Source organism: Anolis carolinensis, unplaced genomic scaffold, assembly GCF_035594765.1.
Source record: "Anolis carolinensis isolate JA03-04 unplaced genomic scaffold, rAnoCar3.1.pri scaffold_7, whole genome shotgun sequence".
NCBI classification, from domain to species: Eukaryota; Metazoa; Chordata; class Lepidosauria; order Squamata; family Dactyloidae; genus Anolis; species Anolis carolinensis.
The window spans coordinates 27,673,900-27,695,726 of record NW_026943818.1 but is presented as its reverse complement, the minus strand read 5'-3'; the positions used below and the strand labels follow the sequence as shown (position 1 = coordinate 27,695,726).

The 21,827-nt window shown below is 45.3% G+C and overlaps 1 protein-coding gene across 1 annotated transcript in view; it reads left to right on the top strand.

Moving 5' to 3' along the window:
• hsf5 (heat shock transcription factor 5) overlaps nt 1-16,505 on the top strand; it is a 37,896-nt gene extending 21,391 nt beyond the window's left edge. The window contains exons 2-6 of the mRNA XM_062960303.1: nt 6,463-6,843; nt 6,963-7,060; nt 7,137-7,691; nt 11,919-12,096; nt 15,609-16,505. Of these exons, the coding sequence (XP_062816373.1) occupies nt 6,463-6,843; nt 6,963-7,060; nt 7,137-7,691; nt 11,919-12,096; nt 15,609-15,679 (1,283 nt within the window). The 3' untranslated portion in view covers nt 15,680-16,505. The remainder of the gene's footprint in view (nt 1-6,462; nt 6,844-6,962; nt 7,061-7,136; nt 7,692-11,918; nt 12,097-15,608) is intronic.
• The last annotated feature ends 5,322 nt before the right edge of the window (nt 16,506-21,827 follow it).

Here is a 21,827-nt window from a genome sequence, read left to right as displayed (position 1 = left end):
CAACAACCCTACTGGGATCTGCACGCATCATCCAAAAATACATCACACAGTCCTAGACACTTGGGAAGTGTTCAACTTCTGATTTTGTGATACGAAATCTAGCATATCTATCTTGTTTGGTGTGTCATACAATATAATAATAATAATATCTATCTTGTTTGCTGTGTCATAAAATAATAATAATAATAATAATAATAATAATAATAATAATACAATAGGGACCCAATGAGGATGGGAAGAGGCCATATTATTATTATTATTATTAATAATAATAATAATAATAATAATAATAATATATCTCACGCAAAAACAAAGTTTCCCCATGTTTTATAATAACAACAACAACAACAACAACAACCCTACTGGGATCTGCACGCATCATCCGAAAATACATTACACAGTCCTAGACACTTGGGAAGTGTTCAACTTGTGATTTTGTGATGTGAAATCCAGCATATCTAATAATAACAACAATAATAATAATTTTATTCTTGTACCGCGCCTCTATCTCCCCGCAGGGACTCAGGGCGGCTTACAAATGCAAAAGAATATACAGTAGAGTCTCACTTATCCAACACTCGCTTATCCAACGTTCTGGATTATCCAACGCTCTTTTGTAGTCAATGTTTTCAATACATCATGATATTTTGGTACTAAATTCGTAAATACAGTAATTACTACATAGCATTACTGCATATTGAACTACTTTTTCTGTCAAATTTGTTGTAAAACATGATGTTTTGATGCTTAATTTGTAAAATCACAACCTAATTTGATGTTTAATAGGCTTTTCCTTAATCCCTCCTTATTATCCAACATATTCGCTTATCCAACGTTCTGCTGGCCCGTTTATGTTGGATAAGTGAGACTCTACTGTGCATACAAAAACATCAAATACTGAAAACGCACAAATCTATCTTGTTTGCAGTGTCATAATAAAATAATAATAATATAGTTATTATATCCCTCTTACAAAAAACAAAATGCTGGCAGTTTAATAAACTTTCCACATGTATAATAATAATAATAATAATAATAATAATAATAATAATAATAATAATAATAATAATATGGGAAGTGTTCAACTTGTGATTTTGTGATATGAAATCCAGCATATCTATCTTGTTTGCTGTGTCATAATAAAATAATAATAATAATGCTTTCCAAAATCCCTTAAGGCTTCTTCCTTGCCCTCGGGCCTCTCAAAAAAAGGCAAGGGGAGAAAGAAAATACTTGGGTTTTCAGACATGACATCACATCCTCGCCCTTCCTTCCCTTCCCGGCGGTGGGGTTTAAAAATAAATATTAAATTATGGGTTTGGAAAGGAGGCCGCGCCGGAACTCGGCCAAACCTCCCCTTTTTCAAACCAAATGCTTTTTTAAAAAAAAATTATTCTTAGCTCCCAACAGACTCCAAACGAATAAATGCCACTCTCTTGGATCTTGGAGGGAAACCCACGGGAGGAAGCGTGGCCAAAACAATACCAGGCATATATATTTTCCTCCTAGGTTGCTGGGAGCTGTAGTTTTGGCGGAGGAATCCAAGATTCCCATTCAAGTGCGCCCTCTGCTGAGCTCTCCAAATTGTTTTTAAAAATGTTGACATTATATAGTAAGCAGGAGCCAACTTTGGGCCTCCCTCCAGGTGTTTTGGACTGCAACTCCCACTATTCCTAACAGCTGGTAGGCTGTTAGGAATGGTGGGAGTTGCAGTCCAAAATACCTGGAGGGCCGAAGTTTGCCTGTAGCTGTTTAATACTGATTCAGAAAATTGCACTGGATAGACCACATCAGCTGGTTCAGAAAATCGCATTGGATAGATCACATCAGGCAATTCAGAAAATTGCATTGGATAGACCACATCAGCTGATTCAGAAAATCACATTGGATAGACCACATCAGCCAATTCAGAAAATCGCATTGGATAGACCACATCAGCCAATTCAGAAAATCGCATTGGATAGACCACATCAGCTGATTCAGAAAATCACATTGGATAGACCACATCAGCCAATTCAGAAAATTGCACTGGATAGACCACATCAGGCAATTCAGAAAATTGCATTGGATGGACCACATCAGCTGATTCAGAAAATTGCATTGGATAGACCACATCAGCTGATTCAGAAAATTGCATTGGATAGACCACGTCAGCTGATTCAGAAAATTGCATTGGATAGACCACGTCAGCCGGTTCAGAAAATCGCATTGGATAGACCACATCAGCTGATTCAGAAAATCGCATTGGATAGACCACATCCGCTGATTCAGAAAATCACATTGGATAGACCCCATCAGCTGATTCAGAAAATTGCATTGGATAGACCACATCAGCTGGTTCAGAAAATCGCATTGGAGAGACCACATCAGCTGATTCAGAAAATCGCATTGGATAGACCACATCAGCCACTTCAGAAAATTGCATTGGATAGACCACATCAGCTGATTCAGAAAATTGCATTGGATAGACCACATCAGCTGATTCAGAAAATCGCATTGGATAGACCACATCAGCTGATTCAGAAAATCGTATCAGATAGACCACATCAGCCAATTAAGAAAATCGCATTGGATAGACCACATCAGCTGATTCAGAAAATCGCATTGGATAGACCACATCAGCTAATTCAGAAAATCATATCAGATAGACCACATCAGCTCTGGTTTCCGATACTGAGCATATGCCATCCAGTAGACCATATTGTAGTTTTCGGGGACAACCACTGCATTAGATGCTATCAAATACAATTTAAAGCCAGGTAAACGCAATCCATTGCATTGTAAATCCAAAGTTTTGTATCTTACCATTGACGTCTTCCCTTGCAAATGTGTCCTTCTGCCATTGTTTAAACGGCTCGCCGTTTGTCAAAATTGATAAAATCTGGAACAAATAAACCAAAAACTGGATTGAGTATTCAATTCTCGCAGCAAGAACGACGAGAACTTTAATTCCCCCCATTTCTGCCAACCTTTTCTCGTTTCTTTCCGAACTTAAATTATTTGAGACGGGAATATTTACTTATTTTAAACCGCACCTTTCTCCCAATTTAGCGACTCAAGGTGACTCAAACTGTATGCCCTTTAGCCTTGTCTTACCTCGGTGTCTGGGTGACGCGATGTCAAAATTTGGGATATATAAATGTACCTCTTTCAGCCTGTAGCAAGGGGCTTACTAAGAACCACTCAAATTACAACTAGTTCTGACTGAGGATGTGAAAAACTGTCATCCCGTTCTTGTGTTTCTCAGAATCCCACAGGCTTTCTTCTCCTCCTGTTCCAGTTCTAGATTTTCAGGTTGCAAGACTTCTTTGACACACTTCATGCCAAAGTATTGCACTTTTTTCCCCTGGTATCTGGTATTTCCATTGGACGTTTGCACATGTTTGAGGTGCTAATTCAGAAAATTGCATTGGATAGACCACATCAGCTCTAGTTTCTGACACACAACACATGCCACAGAAAAGTGCATTGGATAGACCACATCAGCTCTAGTTTCTGACACACAACATATGCCACAGAAAAGTGCATTGGATAGACCGCATCAGCTCTAGTTTCTGACACACAACACATGCCACAGAAAAGTGCATTGGATAGACCACATCAGCTCTAGTTTCTGACACACAACACATGCCACAGAAAAGTGCATTGGATAGACCACATCAGCTCTAGTTTCTGACACACAACATATGCCACAGAAAATTGCATTGGATAGACCGCATCAGCTCTAGTTTCTGACACAACATATGCTACAGAAAATTGCATTGGATAGACCGCATCAGCTCTAGTTTCTGACACACAACATATGCCACAGAAAATTGCATTGGATAGATCGCATCAGCTCTAGTTTCTGACACACAACATATGCTACAGAAAATTGCATTGGATAGACCGCATCAGCTCTAGTTTCTGACACAACATATGCCACAGAAAATTTCATTGGATAGACCACATCAGCTCTAGTTTCTGACACACAACATATGCCACAGAAAATTTCATTGGATAGACCACATCAGCTCTAGTTTCTGACACACAACATATGCCACAGAAAATTGCATTGGATAGACCGCATCAGCTCTAGTTTCTGACACAACATATGCCACAGAAAATTGCATTGGATAGACCACATCAGGTCTAGTTTCTGACACAACATATGCCACAGAAAATTGCATTGGATAGACCACATCAGGTCTAGTTTCTGACACAACATATGCCACAGAAAATTGCATTGGATAGACCACATCAGGTCTAGTTTCTGACACAACATATGCCACAGAAAATTGCATTGGATAGACCGCATCAGCTCTAGTTTCTGACACAACATATGCCACAGAAATTTGCATTGGATAGAACACATCAGCTCTAGTTTCTGACACAACATATGCCACAGAAATTTGCATTGGATAGAACTCATCAGCTCTAGTTTCTGACACAACATATGCCACAGAAATTTGCATTGGATAGACCACGTCAGCTCTAGTTTCTGACACACAACATATGCCACAGAAATTTGCATTGGATAGAACTCATCAGCTCTAGTTTCTGACACAACATATGCCACAGAAATTTGCATTGGATAGACCGCATCAGCTCTAGTTTCTGACACAACATATGCCACAGAAATTTGCATTGGATAGAACTCATCAGCTCTAGTTTCTGACACAACATATGCCACAGAAATTTGCATTGGATAGAACTCATCAGCTCTAGTTTCTGACACAACATATGCCACAGAAATTTGCATTGGATAGACCACGTCAGCTCTAGTTTCTGACACACAACATATGCCACAGAAATTTGCATTGGATAGAACTCATCAGCTCTAGTTTCTGACACAACATATGCCACAGAAATTTGCATTGGATAGACCGCATCAGCTCTAGTTTCTGACACAACATATGCCACAGAAATTTGCATTGGATAGAACTCATCAGCTCTAGTTTCTGACACAACATATGCCACAGAAATTTGCATTGGATAGACCACGTCAGCTCTAGTTTCTGACACACAACATATGCCACAGAAATTTGCATTGGATAGAACTCATCAGCTCTAGTTTCTGACACAACATATGCCACAGAAATTTGCATTGGATAGAACACATCAGCTCTAGTTTCTGACACACAACATATGCCACAGAAAATTGCATTGGATAGACCACGTCAGCTCTAGTTTCTGACACACAACATATGCCATCCAGTCGTCGCCATTAGAGATGTGCACGAAAATTTTTCCTTCGTTTCCTTCATGCTGTCATTTTGCTTCAACCATTCGTCTGCACGAATCGAAGGACGATGTTATCGTAGGAAACTAGGGGTGACACGAAAACGAAAGCCACACAGTCATTCGTGCCTTGACACAAAATGAACAGCAATTCTACACGAATGCACACCACTAGTCGCACACAGAAAACCATATGTAATAAGCCTCGGCATTGTAAGAGGGTTTCGCGAGAGCAGTCGCTCTCGTTGCAACGGTGTAGTAACACCGCAAACCGTATTTTAGTCCTTGCGGTCCACGGATCACAGGTTGCGAACCACTGGTGTAGACGCACCCAAAGGTGCCGTTCCCCATCCCTGACGTAACAGGGAGTGGTGTCTAAATTCCTTCTTTATAGAAATACATTTTAATATATTTACAGAATTTTTATAATGTTTAATTAGGCCATAGCCTGCCTCGCGTCACGAGGAGAGGCGGGTAAGATTATTATTATTATTGTTATTACTAGCTGTGCCCGGCCACGCGTTGCTGTGGCGAAGTATGGTGGTATGGGAAATAACGTATTGAGGAATTTGTGGTAGTTAAGGTAAAGGGTCAAGGTGTGGAGTCCAGATAATCCAGTTAAAGCAGATAATATAAGGTTATATAGCTGTGTGGAAGGGCCTTGAGTCTACACTGCCATCTAATCCAGTTCAAATAAGATAATCTGTGGAAGAGGCCTAAGTGAGGCCTAACTGTGCCTGTCCCCTGGGCTGAGTGGGTTGCTTGAGACCAAGTGGGCGGAGCTTAGCCTTCTAACTGGCAGCAATTGGATAAAAACAATTATTCATCTTCCTCTAATTAGGACTTTATTTTTCTTTTCTTTTTGTTGTATGAACCTAGAGGCGTGGATGATGGGTTGTGTTGTCAATTTTGGAGGTTGGGGGGTGTTTAGTTTTGTTGTTTTGGCAGTCGCCAGGATTCCATCACTCTTTTATATATATAGATTATAACTACTTCTTCACATTGTTCTTACAAGAGCATCCAAATTACTTCCGAAACGTTCCTACAGATAAGAGGGTTCGGAGGATTTGTTGGTCCGAACTTTCCTGGCTCCAAGAACCCAACCAATGCTAGTTATGTTGCGGGTGACTTGACAATAAACGTGGCTCGTTCAGGCATTTGCCAACCTGGGAGTCTCCTAGATATGAAGGCTCCTGTGTAATGTCCTGTGACTGACGGTGCCCGTCTTCTCGCTCCCCGCAGTGCCGCTGACCCTGGGCCAGTTCCACCGCTCCTTCCGCCGAGACAGCCTCTCTCCGTACTCCTACCTCTCGCCCTCGCCTCACAGCCCCAACGGCTTCTCGCTGAAAGGCACCGACCGGACCCCGCTCCCTCCGCGGACGTGGCCGGGCTCCCTGGGGATGCTCCCGGGGCAGGTGGACGCCTCGGCCTTCCCGGACAAGGCGGTCCCCTTCTCCGTCCTCCAGCGCTTCCCCACCGAGGTCACCTACACCCTGCAGCCCAGCGCCACCTCCGTCCACATCCAGCAAGGGACCCAGGCCATGGCCGCCGCCGCCTCCGCCGCCCAGAAGTACACCGGATTCGCCACCTCTGTGCCGTACTCCCAGGCTTACTACCCAGCGGGTGAGTGGACCAAGATCCGGAATTTAAAAAGTCAAAATATGGTCTGTGAGTGGAACTGATTTCAGCTCTTCAGTGGGTCAGCACTGATTCTCAAGGGCTTCTTTTTTGTCCCCTTCCAGCTGTATTGCAGTGTTGCTCTCCATCGACCCACATGGACCCGCTGAGCGGTTGTGGAAGCCCGACGCCTTCGACCTACACACACTGTAGCTATTTTCAGGTGAGTTCTCGGCTGGGGTCTGTGCTGGGGCCCAATCTGGTGAGATAACGCATTTCCCTTCTCGTTGCGCCTCCAGAATCCTTCCTTGCAGTCTTCATACCCCGTGGAGTTCCTGCCTTCCAACTGGTCCTGCAACGCCTCGGATGAAGCCAAGAAGACCGAGGTCAACCTGGAGGCCGTCTTCCAAATCGTGGACGAGATGCACTCCTCCCCGAAGCTGGAGATGGTCAAAGTGGAGCCCGTGGACGGCCAGGGTCCGTCCGTGCCGCCATGCCGTGGGCAGCCCTTGCTGGTGAGCGCTGCCGGGGCCGGGAGCGAGGCCTCTTCCTCCGCCTCCTCCGCCTCCTCCTCCTCGGGCCAGGCCAGCCACCTGGAGCCCCTGACCCCCGTGGGCTCCGACATCACCTCCTTCGTGGTGGAGACCGACCACGCCATCGCCTGCTCCCTGCCCCAGTCGCCCCAGTTCATCTACACCATCCACACCGCCGAGCCGGTGGAGAACCCGGCCGCGCAGATGGTCCAGCAGCCGGGATCCATGGTCCAAGTGCCGGTGAAACTCAAAGACCCACTGAACCAGCCACCCGCTCAGGCTGCTGTCGTCTTTGTCCAGGAGGAGCTCACCTTCAGCCAGGTAAAGGGGAAAGGGAAGATCACTCCACCAAAACACACACACAACGAGCTCCATGTCTGTAGGGTTTCGATCCCCAGATTTCGTACAAATATGCGAAAGAGCGACTAGTACCGAACCCTATTGATTTGAAGGACTTCTAGCCCCAGAATACTATATAGCAGGGGTCCTCAAACTTTTTAAGTGGAGGGACGATTCACAGTCCCTCAGGCTGTTGGGGGGCTGGTCGATGATGAAATAGTAATAATAACAATAATAATAATAATAATAATAATAATAATAATAATAATAAGATTGTTTTTGTGTGCCTTCAAGTCATTACAGACTTAGGTCAACCCTAAGTCTAAAGTTTAGGACAGGGGCCAGGTCAATGACCTTGGAGATCCGCATCTGGCCCATGGGCCTTAGTTTGGGGACCCCTGATCTTGACGATCTCATAAGACCATAGGTAAGCAAAGAGACCTCCAAAGACCATCTAGATCAGGGGTCCCCAAACTACGGCCCGCGGGCCACATGCGGCCCATCGAAGCCATTTATCTGGCCCCCACCACACAAAGGCAGAAGGGGGTTGGACTAAATGGCCCAAGGAGTCTTCCAACCCTCTTTTTATTATTATTATTATTATTATTATTATTATTATTATTATTAACATTGAGGCTGGGTGGTCATCTGTCATGGGTGCTTTGCTTGTGCTTTTGGTGCACAAAGGCAGAAGGGGGTTGGGCTAAATGGACCAAGGGATGTCTTCCAATCCTCTTTTATTATTATTATTATTATTATTATTGCTTGGTGGACAACTATAATCCAGCCCTCCAGCGGTCTGAGGGATTGTGAACCGGCCCCCTGTTTAAAAAGTTTGGGGACCCCTGATCAAGATGGTCTCATTAGACCATCGGTAAGGAAAGGGACCCTCAAAGGCCATCTAGATGATCTCATCAGGCCTTCAGAAGACCATAGATAAGGAAAGGGACCTCAAAGACCATCTAGATAATCTCATAAAACCATAGGTAAGGAAAGGGACCCTCAAAGGCCATCTAGACAGTCTCATAGGATCATAGGTAAGGAAAGTGACCTCCAAAGACCATCTAGATGGTCTCATAAGACCATCGGTAAGGAAAGGGACCCTCAAAGGCCATCTAGACAGTCTCATAGGATCATAGGTAAGGAAAGTGACCTCCAAAGACCATCTAGATGGTCTCATAAGACCATCGGTAAGGAAAGGGACCCTCAAAGGCCATCTAGATGATCTCATCAGGCCATCAGAACACCATAGATAAGGAAAGTGACCTCCAAAGACCATCTAGATGGTCTCATAAGACCATAGATAAGCAAAGAGACCTCCAAAGACCATCTAGATGGTCTCATAAGACCATCGGTAAGGAAAGGGACCCTCAAAGGCCATCTAGATGATCTCATCAGGCCAACAGAACACCATACATAAGGAAAGTGACCCTCAAAGACCATCTAGATGGTTTCATATGACCATAGGTAAGGAAAGGGGTCCCCAAAAGGCCATCTAGACAATCTCATAAAACCATAGGTAAGGAAAGTGACCTCCAAAAGCCATCTAGATGGTCTCATAAGGCCGTAGCTAAGCAAAGAGACCTTCAAAGACCATCTAGACGATCACATAAGACCATAGATAAGCAAAGAGACCTCCAAAGACCAGGTAGACATAGGTCAACTCTAAGTCTAAAGTTTAGGACAGGTAAATGACCTTGGAGGGCCGCGTCCGGCCCATGGGCCTTAGTTTGGGGACCCCTGATCTTGACGATCTCATAAGACCATAGATAAGCAAAGAGACCTCCAAAGACCATCTAGATGGTCTCAGACCATTGGTAAGGAAAGGGACTCTCAAAGGCCATCTAGATGATCTCATCAGGCCATCAGAACACCATAGATAAGGAAAGGGACCCTCAAAGACCATCTAAATGGTTTCATAAGACCATAGGTAAGGAAAGGGACCCTCAATGGCCATCTAGACAGTCTCATAAGGCCATAGCTAAGCAAAGAGACCTCCAAAGACCATCTAGATGGTCTCAGACCATCGGTAAGGAAAGGGACCCTCAAAGGCCATCTAGATGATCTCATCAGGCCATCAGAACACCATAGATAAGGAAAGTGACCCTCAAAGACCATCTAAATGGTTTCATAAGACCATAGGTAAGGAAAGGGGTCCCCAAAAGGCCATCTAGATGGTTTCATAAAGCCGTAGCTAAGCAAAGAGACCTTCAAAGACCATCTAGACGATCTCATAAGACCATAGATAAGCAAAGAGACCTCCAAAGACCAGGTAGACTTAGGTCAACTCTAAGTCTAAAGTTTAGGACAGGGGCCAGGTCAATGACCTTGGAGGGCCGCATCTTAGTTTGGGGATCCCTGCTATATAGTCATGGCAGAGGACCTAGGAAATGCCGAGAGGATGCAGATAAATCAGAGAGTTGGAAGAGACCCTCAAGGGTCATCCTGTCTAACCCAAAAGCACAACCAAAGCACCCCCAACAAATGGCCAGGAGTCTCCACCACACAGAAGCCTGTTCCGCAGATACAGGGGTCATGTTGTGTTTTAATAGCACTTCAATCACTGATTTCTTTCTGATGTTGTTTATACCATTGTGAAGACTTCGTGGTGTACGTCACACGCACTGGGTAGTTAGCTCACGAAACGGGATCAAAATAGCGGCCCTTTCCCACTACACAGCTATACCACTTCAGGTTCGTTTTAACCACCGTGATAACATTATTTATTATTATTTACAGTATTTATATTCCGCCCTTCTCACCCCGAAGGGGACTCAGAGCGGATTACAATGAACACATATATGGCAAACATTCAATGCCAACAGACAAACAACATATATAGACAGACACAGAGTCATTTAACATTTTTTTCCAGCTTCACGATTCCGGCCACAGGGGGAGCTGTTGCTTCACCATCCACTAGTGGCTGTACTTCCTCATTCCTTTCCTCGTGTTTTGCTGGCAGTTTTATGATGTTGTAAATTAGTTAAATTAGCCTCCCGCATAAAGCGTACCTAAATTTCCCTACTTGACAGATGCAACTGTCTTTCGGGGCTGCATAGGTCAACAGCAAGCTGGGCTATTTAATGGTCGGGGGCTTAACCCGACCCGGGCTTCGAACTCATGACCTCTTGGTCAGTAGTGATTTATTGCAGCTGGTTACTAGCCAGCTGCGCCACAGCCCGGCCCTCCTGTAGAGATGTGGGATTTGGGAGTTTTAAGGAGCCGCATTTGAGGATTCTCACCCCAAGAGCTCTATTGCCCCCCACACTGCAAATCCCAGGATTCTAGTGTGAGAGGACCCATGGGGATTGGCGATTCCAGCACCAATGCCCATTCAGTTGCAAATCCAGCTACGGATAATCCTTTTGGGCCAGGCCTATTATTATTTATTTATTTCCGATATTTCTACACCGCCCTTCTCCCCGAGGAGACTCAGGGCAGCTTACACAACTGGCAGGATCGCTACCAGTATATCATAATACAATAAAATAATCAAACAGTTAAAATAGTTAAAACATAATAAAATCTATATATATAAAAGGGTAATGGAATCACGGCACCGGACAAAACAACTAAACTAAACACCTCACAACCTCAAAAATTGACAGCACAACCTACGCCTTTATGTTCATACAACAAAAAGAAAAGAAAAATAAAGTCCTAGCCACAGCAACGCATGGCCAGACATAGCTAGTCTTCTATATATATAAAAGGGTAATGGAATCACGGCACCGGACAAAACAACTAAACTAAACACCCCACAACCTTGAAAATTGACAGCACAACCTCTCATCCACGCCTCTACGTTCATACAACAAAAAGAAAAGAAAAATAAAGTCCTAGCCACAGCAGCGCGTGGCCGGGCACAGCTAGTACAATATATAAAAGATTTAACACAGTGCAACGCCGAATATATATATAAACTTTACAAGGTTGCTGGAAAAAACCTTACACTACCTAGAATCCTTTGAAGGAAAGGCGGGATATGACTATGATAGAGAAGTAAGGGTTGTTTACTTGTGACCATATCTCTTCGAGTAGTGATCTGTGAAGAGCTGTGCATGAGCAATAAAAACCCATATGTGCGATTTTCATGGACACCACAAAGAAGAATTCGCCTTTTGTGGAGTTGGGCTTTGAAAGAATTTTCATGTGAATATGATGCGGTTAGAATGAAAACGCGGCTCTGCTCCTTCCCTTTGCCAGGAGGATCCCAGCATCAAGTGCCAGGCCAGCCCCTCCGAGGCGGTGGTGGCTTCGGAGCAAATCGGCTTCCTCATCGCGGAGGTGGATCCGCTGGGCAAGTGTGCCAAAGACATCGCTCCATCCGTCCAAAACAAATGCCGGGAAAGAAGGAGCAGCTCCCAGAAGGGCAAATCCCCTGGTGAGAATAATAATAATACCCTTTCCTTCTTTGTGGTCCCTGTGAAATGGAGGGAGTTCCAGAGCTGCAGGGCCGCCACCAAACAGGTCCTCTCTCCCTCTCGTTCCCACCAAACGCGCCTGCGATGGTGGTGGGACCGAGAGGAGGGCCTCTCCTGAGGATCTCAAGGCTTGAGTGGGTTAGTAGAAAGAGATACGGTCCCTCAAGTAGGCTGGGCCCAAACAGTATAGGGCTTTGTAGGCAGTTCCTTTCTATCTGCCTGAGCGGATTACAACATAGGCAAACATTCAATGCCTTTAATACAGTGGAATAACAATGCTCGACTCTGTCCATGGGGAGGCGCTCTTGTTCCATTTCTAAGCCGAGGGCCCTATGTCCGTAGACACTTCCTTCCTGGTTGTATTGCCGGCATGGTTGCATGGGCGCCTTTATTACCTTCCTGCCAAAGTGGTACCTATTGATCTACTTCCAAGGAAGCTCCTCAGATACTGAACCAGTGCCTAGTCGCTGTGTTGGCCTGGATGAGGGCGAACAAGCTGAAGCTCAATCCTGACAAGACAGAGGTCCTCGAGGTCAGTCGTACGTCTGATCGGGGTATTGGGTGGCCACCTGTGCTTGACGGGGTCGCACTCCCCCTGAAGGTGCAGGTCTGTAGCTTGGGGGTCCTCCTGGACTCATCACTGACACTTATTTATTTATTTACATTATTTATATTCCACCCTTCTCACCCCGAAGGGGACTCAGGGCGGATTACAATGAACACATATATGGCAGACATTCAATGCCAACAGACAAACAACATACAGTATAGACAGACACAGAGGCATTTAACATTTTTCCAGCTTCACGATTCCGGCCACAGAGGGAGCTGTTGCTTCACCGTCCACTAGTGGCTGTACTTCCTCATTCCTTTCCTCGTGTTTTGCTGGCAGTTTTATAGTGTAAATTAAATTAGCCTCCCGCATAAAGCGTACCTAAATTTCCCTACTTGACAGATGCAATTGTCTTTCGGGGCTGCATAGGTCAACAGCAAGCTGGGCTATTTAATGGTCGGGGGCTTAACCCGACCCGGGCTTTGAACTCATGACTTCTCGGTCAGTAGTGATTTATTGCAGCTGGTTACTAGCCAGCTGCGCCACAGCTCACTTGATGCTCAGGTGTCGGCGCTGGCCGAGAGGGCCTTTGCACAACTAAAACTTGTGCGCCAGCTGCGACCATACCTCGAGAAGTCTGACTTGGCCACAGTGGTCCACGCCTTAGTCACCTCTAGACTGGATTATTGCAATGCACTCTACGTGGGGTTGCCCCTGAAGACGGCCCGGAAACTTCAGTTAGTCCAACGTGTGGCTGCCAGGTTGTTAACTGGAGCAAACTACAGAGAGAGATCTACTCCCCTGTTTAAGGAGCTCCACTGGCTACCGATTATTTTCCGGTCCCAATTCAAGGTGCAGGTTCTTACCTATAAAACCCTAAACGGTTTGGGACCCGCCTACCTTTGTGACCGCATCTCCCGCTATGAACCCACTCGTCCTCTTCGTTCATCCGGTAGGGCACTTCTTTCGCTCCCGCCACCATCCCAGGCTCGGTTGGCGGGGACGAGGGAGCGGGCCTTTTCTATTGTTGCTCCCCAGATCTGGAATTCCCTTCCGGAGGAGATCCGGCAAGCACCCACCCTGGCTTCCTTCAAAAAGCTGCTTAAAACCTGGCTCTTCCACTGCGCCTTTGGATAACCGAGCCCATAGCCATAGTACCCTGTTTCCCCTAAAATAAGACATCCCCAGAAAGTAAGACCTAGTAGAAGTTTTGCTGAATTGCTAAATATAAGGCCTCCCCCGAAAGTAAGACCTAGCAAAGTTTTTGTTTGGAAGCAGGCCCGCCAAACAGAACACCAGAGCATGCAGGCTCGGTAAATGTACGTACCATAAAGTGTTGTACATGGAAATATTGGTAGTAACAAGAAATTCTAGATAGGATTCACAGTTTGTCTGGTTATGCTGTACAGTATATAATAAATTTTCATTTTTTTTGTTCAACAATAAATGTGAATATTTCTTCATGGAAAAATAAGACATCCCCTGAAAATAAGACCTAGAGCATCTTTGGGAGCAAAAATTAATATAAGACACTGTCTTATTTTCGGGGAAACACGGTAGTTGCACGGGCCATCTCTTTGACTTGAAACATTGCACTATATTCCTCTGCCCAAAAGCATCTTAGAATATAACATTGTATTTTAGTTCTAGTGGCCCCTCCAGGCCATCCTCTCCTCCAGCCCAGTGGTCCTTTTTTAAATTTCTGTGGCTCATATGTTATTTGAGTGATTATATTGTTTCTGTTTATGTGATTGTCTTAGTCAATTGTGCAATGTGTCTCTATCATCCAAGGCTAAGGTGGACTACTAAAGCTCTTTTAAGATGACATGTGGAAAGGTAAAATAAGGAAATCCACCAAAGGACCAGAATGAAGAAGGTGGGGCCAGGAAGACATCTTTCCACCATGTCTCCTGTATCAATTTAATGATGTAATAATATATAATAATACTATACTATACTAATATTCTAATATCTATATATATAAAAGGGTAATGAAATTTCAGCCTAGGACAAAACAACAAAACTACACATCCCAGAAACACTAAACTTGGCAGCACAACCCCTCATCCATGTCTCTATGCTCATACAACAAAAAGAAAAGAAAAATAAAGTCCTAATTAGAGAGAGAGGAATAATTGTTTTTATCCAATTGCTGCCAGTTAGAAGGCTAAGCTCCGCCCACTTGGTCTCCCAGCAACCCACTCAGCCCAGGGGACAGGCAGAGTTAGGCCTCACTTAGGCCTCTTCCACACTGCCTATAAAATACAGATTATCTGATTTTAACTGGATTATATGGCAGTGTAGACTCAAGGCCCTTCCACACAGCTATATAACCCATTTATAATGGACTTAATGTCAGGGGAAAACCTTTACCCTTTACCTTAACTACCACCAATTCCTCAAGAATTTATTTCCCATACCACCAGACTTTGCCACAGCAACGCGTGGCCGGGCACAGCTAGTATTGTATATACATGTAATAATAATATGATGATGATGTAATGCAATGTAATAGTAATTATAATTCACTATTATAATTGTATATTTATTTTACATGCAATATTACTAATAATATTGCAATATAGTCATATAATATATTGTATGTATATATACTTGTAAACCGCCCTGAGTCCCCTTTGGGGTGAGAAGGGCGGGATATAAATGTCAGAAATAAATAATGTTTTATGCTGATTTTATATTAGAAACCGCCCTGAGTCCCTTTCGGGAGAGAGGGCGGTATACAAATAAACGTTTACTTACTTACTTACTCACAAGCTAGGGCTGACACCGGGAGCTCGCCCCGACCCATGGCTTTGAACTGCCAACCTTTAGGTCAGCAGTTGCAAAAGCTCAATGGTTTAACCCCACACCACTTTCCTTCCCGTAAGCTGTCCTTTCCCTTTTCTTTCCTCTTCCTAGATCTCCACCTCCTCGTGGACGTGGCGTGCAAGCAAGAGCATTTCCCGAAGGAGGAAGAGCTGCGGGAGTGAGGAAAGCCCGTGCAAGTGCCATTTGGGCCTCTTGCTCCAGCCGGACTTGGGGGGTCCTTTCCGTTGTGCCTTTCCGTTCCTCCTCCTCGCCTCGGATTTCGTTTCGCATGTAAATAGGCTCACCTTTGTTTTTTCTTCTTTTTTGCGTAGGTCTTAAGTCCTTTTACAGATTGGTTTGTCCAGATGTTATTATTGATTTGCCCAAAGTTCCTAATGGCAGACCACCTGGGCTCGTAATGTTCCCAAAATTCAGAACGTCTCTTATTTTGCACACCAGAAGAGACAAACACAAAGCCAGGTGCTATCCCCAGACGTCCGTTCTTAGGAAAGACGGCTTATTCTCCCCATATTTACATAGGAAGTATAAGTTTTTCCCATTCTTTTGTCAGCTTTTAAACGAATAGCGTATTTTTAAATAATTTAATAATTTCCTCATTTTAGGGGCACTTTAATGCAAACGTTGTTCTAGGATATTCATTAGCTAAAATGTGTCTTACTGGCTCTCGTATTTATTGACAAAGGATTTTTAAAGGACATGTCTTAGTCCAAATATATTGATTTATGTTATTATAAGAATAAATATTGCACTAGAACGCATGTGGGAGAATGACAATGTGCTTCAAGCTCACTGTTGCATCTCCTGCAATATTCCTAGGCTCATTGATGAGTATTTGGAAGATAAAGGATGATTGTAGTCTCTAAATAAATCCGTAGCATCTTATGTGAAGCGGGTAAAACTCTCAGGTGTGTCTCTCCAAAGCATTTCCATGGTTTCAGCCCCAAATGTGTTTGGCCAGCAAAACAATAAATGGACTTGTCCAAATAAGCTTGCTCTTTGGCTGGTTTGTTGAGGGAAATAAGAGTTGAGTTTTCAATTCAATGGGCAAACCATTAAAGGGAAAGGAGGGCCTGCATTTTCATCAAGTTTGAACGTTATCCCTTGGAGTATTTCAAGCAAGAATGGAGCATATTACAGTTTTGGTAATGGCCGAGATGGTTGTTGTCAAAGTGATTTCTGACTTACGGCGACCCTATGTCTCGGCAGGATGTCTTCAAAAAAATCTATTCTCCATCGTGGTCCCTGTGAAATTCGCACATAATATGTGAGGCTGAGAGAATGTGACTTGCTTGAAGTCACCTGGAACGATTCCATCAGCGTTGTCGCCGAAAAATCCTGCAAATCCCTTGGGAAGACCGGCGGACTAATATCGGCATGCTGGAAGAAGGAAAGACCACCAGCATTGAAGCGATGCTCCTGGGTCGTCAACTCCGTTGGACTGGCCACATTGTCCGAATGCCCGATCACTGTCTCCCAAAGCAGTTCCTATACTGCCATAGATGTGGGCGAAATGTCAGGAGAGAATACTTCTGGAAAATGGCCATACATCCCGGAAAACACACAACAACCCAGTTCCTATACTTCCAACTCAAGAACGTAAAACAATGTTGGTGGAGAGGAAAAAAGATTGAAAGATGGGCTGAAAGCTAACCTTAAAAACTGTGTCATAGACACCAAGAACTGAGAAGCCCTGGCCCTTGAGCACTCTAGCTGGAGGTCAGATGTGACCAGCAATGCTGTGGGATTTGAAGAGGCATGAATGGAGAGAGAAACGTGTCAAGAGGAAGAAGACACGTCAAGCCAACCCTGACTGGGACCACCTTCCACCTGGAAACTGATGTTCTCACTGTGGAAGAACATGCGGGTCAAGAATAGGGCTCTCCAGTCACCCATGTACCCACCACCAAGACGCTACACTTGGAAGGCCATCATACTCGAACGAGGGGTCACCAAGGGAGAAACATGCCAAGAGGAACAACATGTGGGTCAAGAGTAGGGCTCTACAGTCACCTACGTACCCATCACCAAGACACTACACTTGGAAGGCCATCATACTCGAATGAGGGGCCACCAAGGGAGAAACGTACCAAGAGGAAAAAGCCAATGCTAACCGGGACCACCTTCCACCTGGAAACCCATGTCCTCACTGTGGAGGAACATGTGGGTCAAGAATAGGGCATTACCGTCACCTACATAACCACCGAAGACACTACACTTGGAAGATCATTATACTTGGACAACGAGGGATCACCAAGGAAGAAACATGCCAAGAGGAACAACATGCGGGTCAAGAATAGGGCTCTACCGTCACCTACATAACCACTGAGGACACTACACTTGGAAGATCATTATACGTGGACAACGAGGGATCACCAAGGGAGAAACATGCCAAGAGGAAGAAGGTGTGTCAAGCCAATGCTAACCGGGACCACCTTCCACCTGGAAACCCATGTCCTCACTGTGGAGGAACATGCGGGTCAAGAATAGGGCTCTACCGTCACCTACATAACCACTGAAGACACTACACTTGGAAGATCATTATACGTGGACAACGAGGGATCACCAAGGAAGAAACATGCCAAGAGGAAGAAGGTGTGTCAAGCCAATGCTAACCGGGACCACCTTCCACCTGGAAACCCATGTCCTCACTGTGGAGGAACATGCGGGTCAAGAATAGGGCTCTACCGTCACCTACATAACCACTGAAGACACTACACTTGGAAGATCATTATACTTGGACAACGAGGGATCACCAAGGAAGAAACATGCCAAGAGGAACAACATGCGGGTCAAGAATAGGGCTCTACCGTCACCTACATAACCACTGAGGACACTACACTTGGAAGATCATTATACGTGGACAACGAGGGATCACCAAGGAAGAAACATGCCAAGAGGAAGAAGGTGTGTCAAGCCAATGCTAACCGGGACCACCTTCCACCTGGAAACCCATGTCCTCACTGTGGAGGAACATGCGGGTCAAGAATAGGGCTCTACCGTCACCTACATAACCACTGAAGACACTACACTTGGAAGATCATTATACTTGGACAACGAGGGATCACCAAGGAAGAAACATGCCAAGAGGAACAACATGCGGGTCAAGAATAGGGCTCTACCGTCACCTACATAACCACTGAGGACACTACTCTTGGAAGATCATTATACGTGGACAACGAGGGATCACCAAGGGAGAAACATGCCAAGAGGAAGAAGGTGTGTCAAGCCAATGCTAACCGGGACCACCTTCCACCTGGAAACCCATGACCTCACTGTGGAGGAACATGTGGGTCAAGAATAGGGCTCTACCGTCACCTACATAACCACTGAAGACACTATACTTGGAAGATCATTATACTCAGACAACGAGGGATCACCAAGGAAGAAACATGCCAAGAGGAACAGCATGCGGGTCAAGAGTAGGGCTCTACCGTCACCTCCATAACCACTGAAGACACTACACTTGGAAGATCATTATACGTGGACAACGAGGGATCACCAAGGGAGAAACATACCAAGAGGAAGAAGCCAATGCTAACCGGGACACCTTCCACCTGGAAACCCATGTCCTCACTGTGGAGGAACATGCGGGTCAAGAATAGGGCTCTACCGTCACCTCTGGGACCATCTTCCACCTGGAAACCCATGTCCTCACTGTGGAGGAACATGCGGGTCAAGAATAGGGCTCTACCGTCACCTCTGGGACCATCTTCCACCTGGAAACCCATGTCCTCACTGTGGAGGAACATGCGGGTCAAGAATAGGGCTCTACCGTCACCTCTGGGACCATCTTCCACCTGTAAACCCATGTCCTCACTGTGGAGGAACATGCGGGTCAAGAATAGGGCTCTACCGTCACCTCTGGGACCATCTTCCACCTGTAAACCCATGTCCTCACTGTGGAGGAACATGTGGGTCAAGAATAGGGCTCTACCGTCACCTACATAACCACTGAAGACACTATACTTGGAAGATCATTATACTCAGACAACGAGGGATCACCAAGGAAGAAACATGCCAAGAGGAACAGCATGCGGGTCAAGAGTAGGGCTCTACCGTCACCTACATAACCACTGAAGACACTACACTTGGAAGATCATTATACGTGGACAACGAGGGATCACCAAGGGAGAAACATACCAAGAGGAAGAAGCCAATGCTAACCGGGACACCTTCCACCTGGAAACCCATGTCCTCACTGTGGAGGAACATGCGGGTCAAGAATAGGGCTCTACCGTCACCTCTGGGACCATCTTCCACCTGGAAACCCATGTCCTCACTGTGGAGGAACATGCGGGTCAAGAATAGGGCTCTACCGTCACCTCTGGGACCATCTTCCACCTGGAAACCCATGTCCTCACTGTGGAGGAACATGCGGGTCAAGAATAGGGCTCTACCGTCACCTCTGGGACCATCTTCCACCTGTAAACCCATGTCCTCACTGTGGAGGAACATGCGGGTCAAGAATAGGGCTCTACCGTCACCTCTGGGACCATCTTCCACCTGTAAACCCATGTCCTCACTGTGGAGGAACATGTGGGTCAAGAATAGGGCTCTACCGTCACCTACATAACCACTGAAGACACTATACTTGGAAGATCATTATACTCAGACAACGAGGGATCACCAAGGAAGAAACATGCCAAGAGGAACAGCATGCGGGTCAAGAGTAGGGCTCTACCGTCACCTACATAACCACTGAAGACACTACACTTGGAAGATCATTATACGTGGACAACGAGGGATCACCAAGGGAGAAACATACCAAGAGGAAGAAGCCAATGCTAACCGGGACACCTTCCACCTGGAAACCCATGTCCTCACTGTGGAGGAACATGCGGGTCAAGAATAGGGCTCTACCGTCACCTCTGGGACCATCTTCCACCTGTAAACCCATGTCCTCACTGTGGAGGAACATGCGGGTCAAGAATAGGGCTCTACCGTCACCTCTGGGACCATCTTCCACCTGTAAACCCATGTCCTCACTGTGGAGGAACATGTGGGTCAAGAATAGGGCTCTACCGTCACCCACGTATCCACCACCAAGACACTACACTTGGAAGGCCATCATACTCCAACGAGGGGTCAACAAGGGAGAAACATACCAAGAGGAAGAAGCCAATGCTAACTGGGACCACCTTCCACCTGGAAACTCATGTCCTCATTGTGGAGGAACATGCGGGTCAAGAATAGGGCTCTACCGTCACCTACGTACCCACCACCAAGACACTACACTTGGAGGGCTATCATACTCGAACGAGGGGTCACCAAGGGAGAAACATACCAAGAGGAAGAAGCCAATGCTAACCGGGACCACCTTCCACCTGGAAACCCATGTCCTCACTGTGGAGGAACATGTGGGTCAAGAATAGGGCTCTACCGTCACCTACGTACCCACCACCAAGACACTACACTTGGAGGGCTATCATACTCGAACGAGGGGTCACCAAGGGAGAAACATACCAAGAGGAAGAAGCCAATGCTAACCAGGACCACCTTCCACCTGGAAACCCATGTCCTCACTGTGGAGGAACATGTGGGTCAAGAATAGGGCTCTACCATCATCTACATACCCACCACCAAGACGCTACACTTGGAAGATCATTATACGTGGACAACGAGGGATCACCAAGGGAGAAATATACCAAGAGGAAGAAGCCAATGCTAACCGGGACCACCTTCCACCTTGAAACCCATGTCCTCACTGTGGAAGAACATGTGGGTCAAGAATAGAGCTCTAGCGTCACCTACATACCCACCACCAAGATGCTACACTTGGAAGGCCATCATACTCGGACGAGAGAATGCGTTAAGTAAGTAAACAAGCCTGAAGTCACATACCGTGTTTCCCCAAAAATAAGACAGTGTCTTATATTAATTTTTGCTCCCAAAGATGTGCTAGGTCTTATTTTTAGGGGATGTCTTATTTTTCCATGAAGAAGAATTCACATTTCTTGTTGAACAAAAAAATGAACATTTATTATATACTGTACAGTAGTTGTCATCACAAACCAGCATAACCAGACAAACTGTAAATCCTGTCAATAATTTCTTGTTACTACCATTATTTCCATGTATATGGTACGTGCATTTATCAATCCTGCATGCTCTGGTGTTCTGTTCGATGGCTATGCTTCCAAACAAAAACTTTGCTAGGTCTTACTTTCGGGGGAGGCCTTATATTTAGCAATTCAGCAAAACCTCTACTAGGTCTTATTTTCTGGGGATGTCTTATTTTGGGGGAAACAGGGTAGTACGTTTCCATGGCTGAGCGGGATTTCTAGAGTCATAGTCCAATCTATATATATA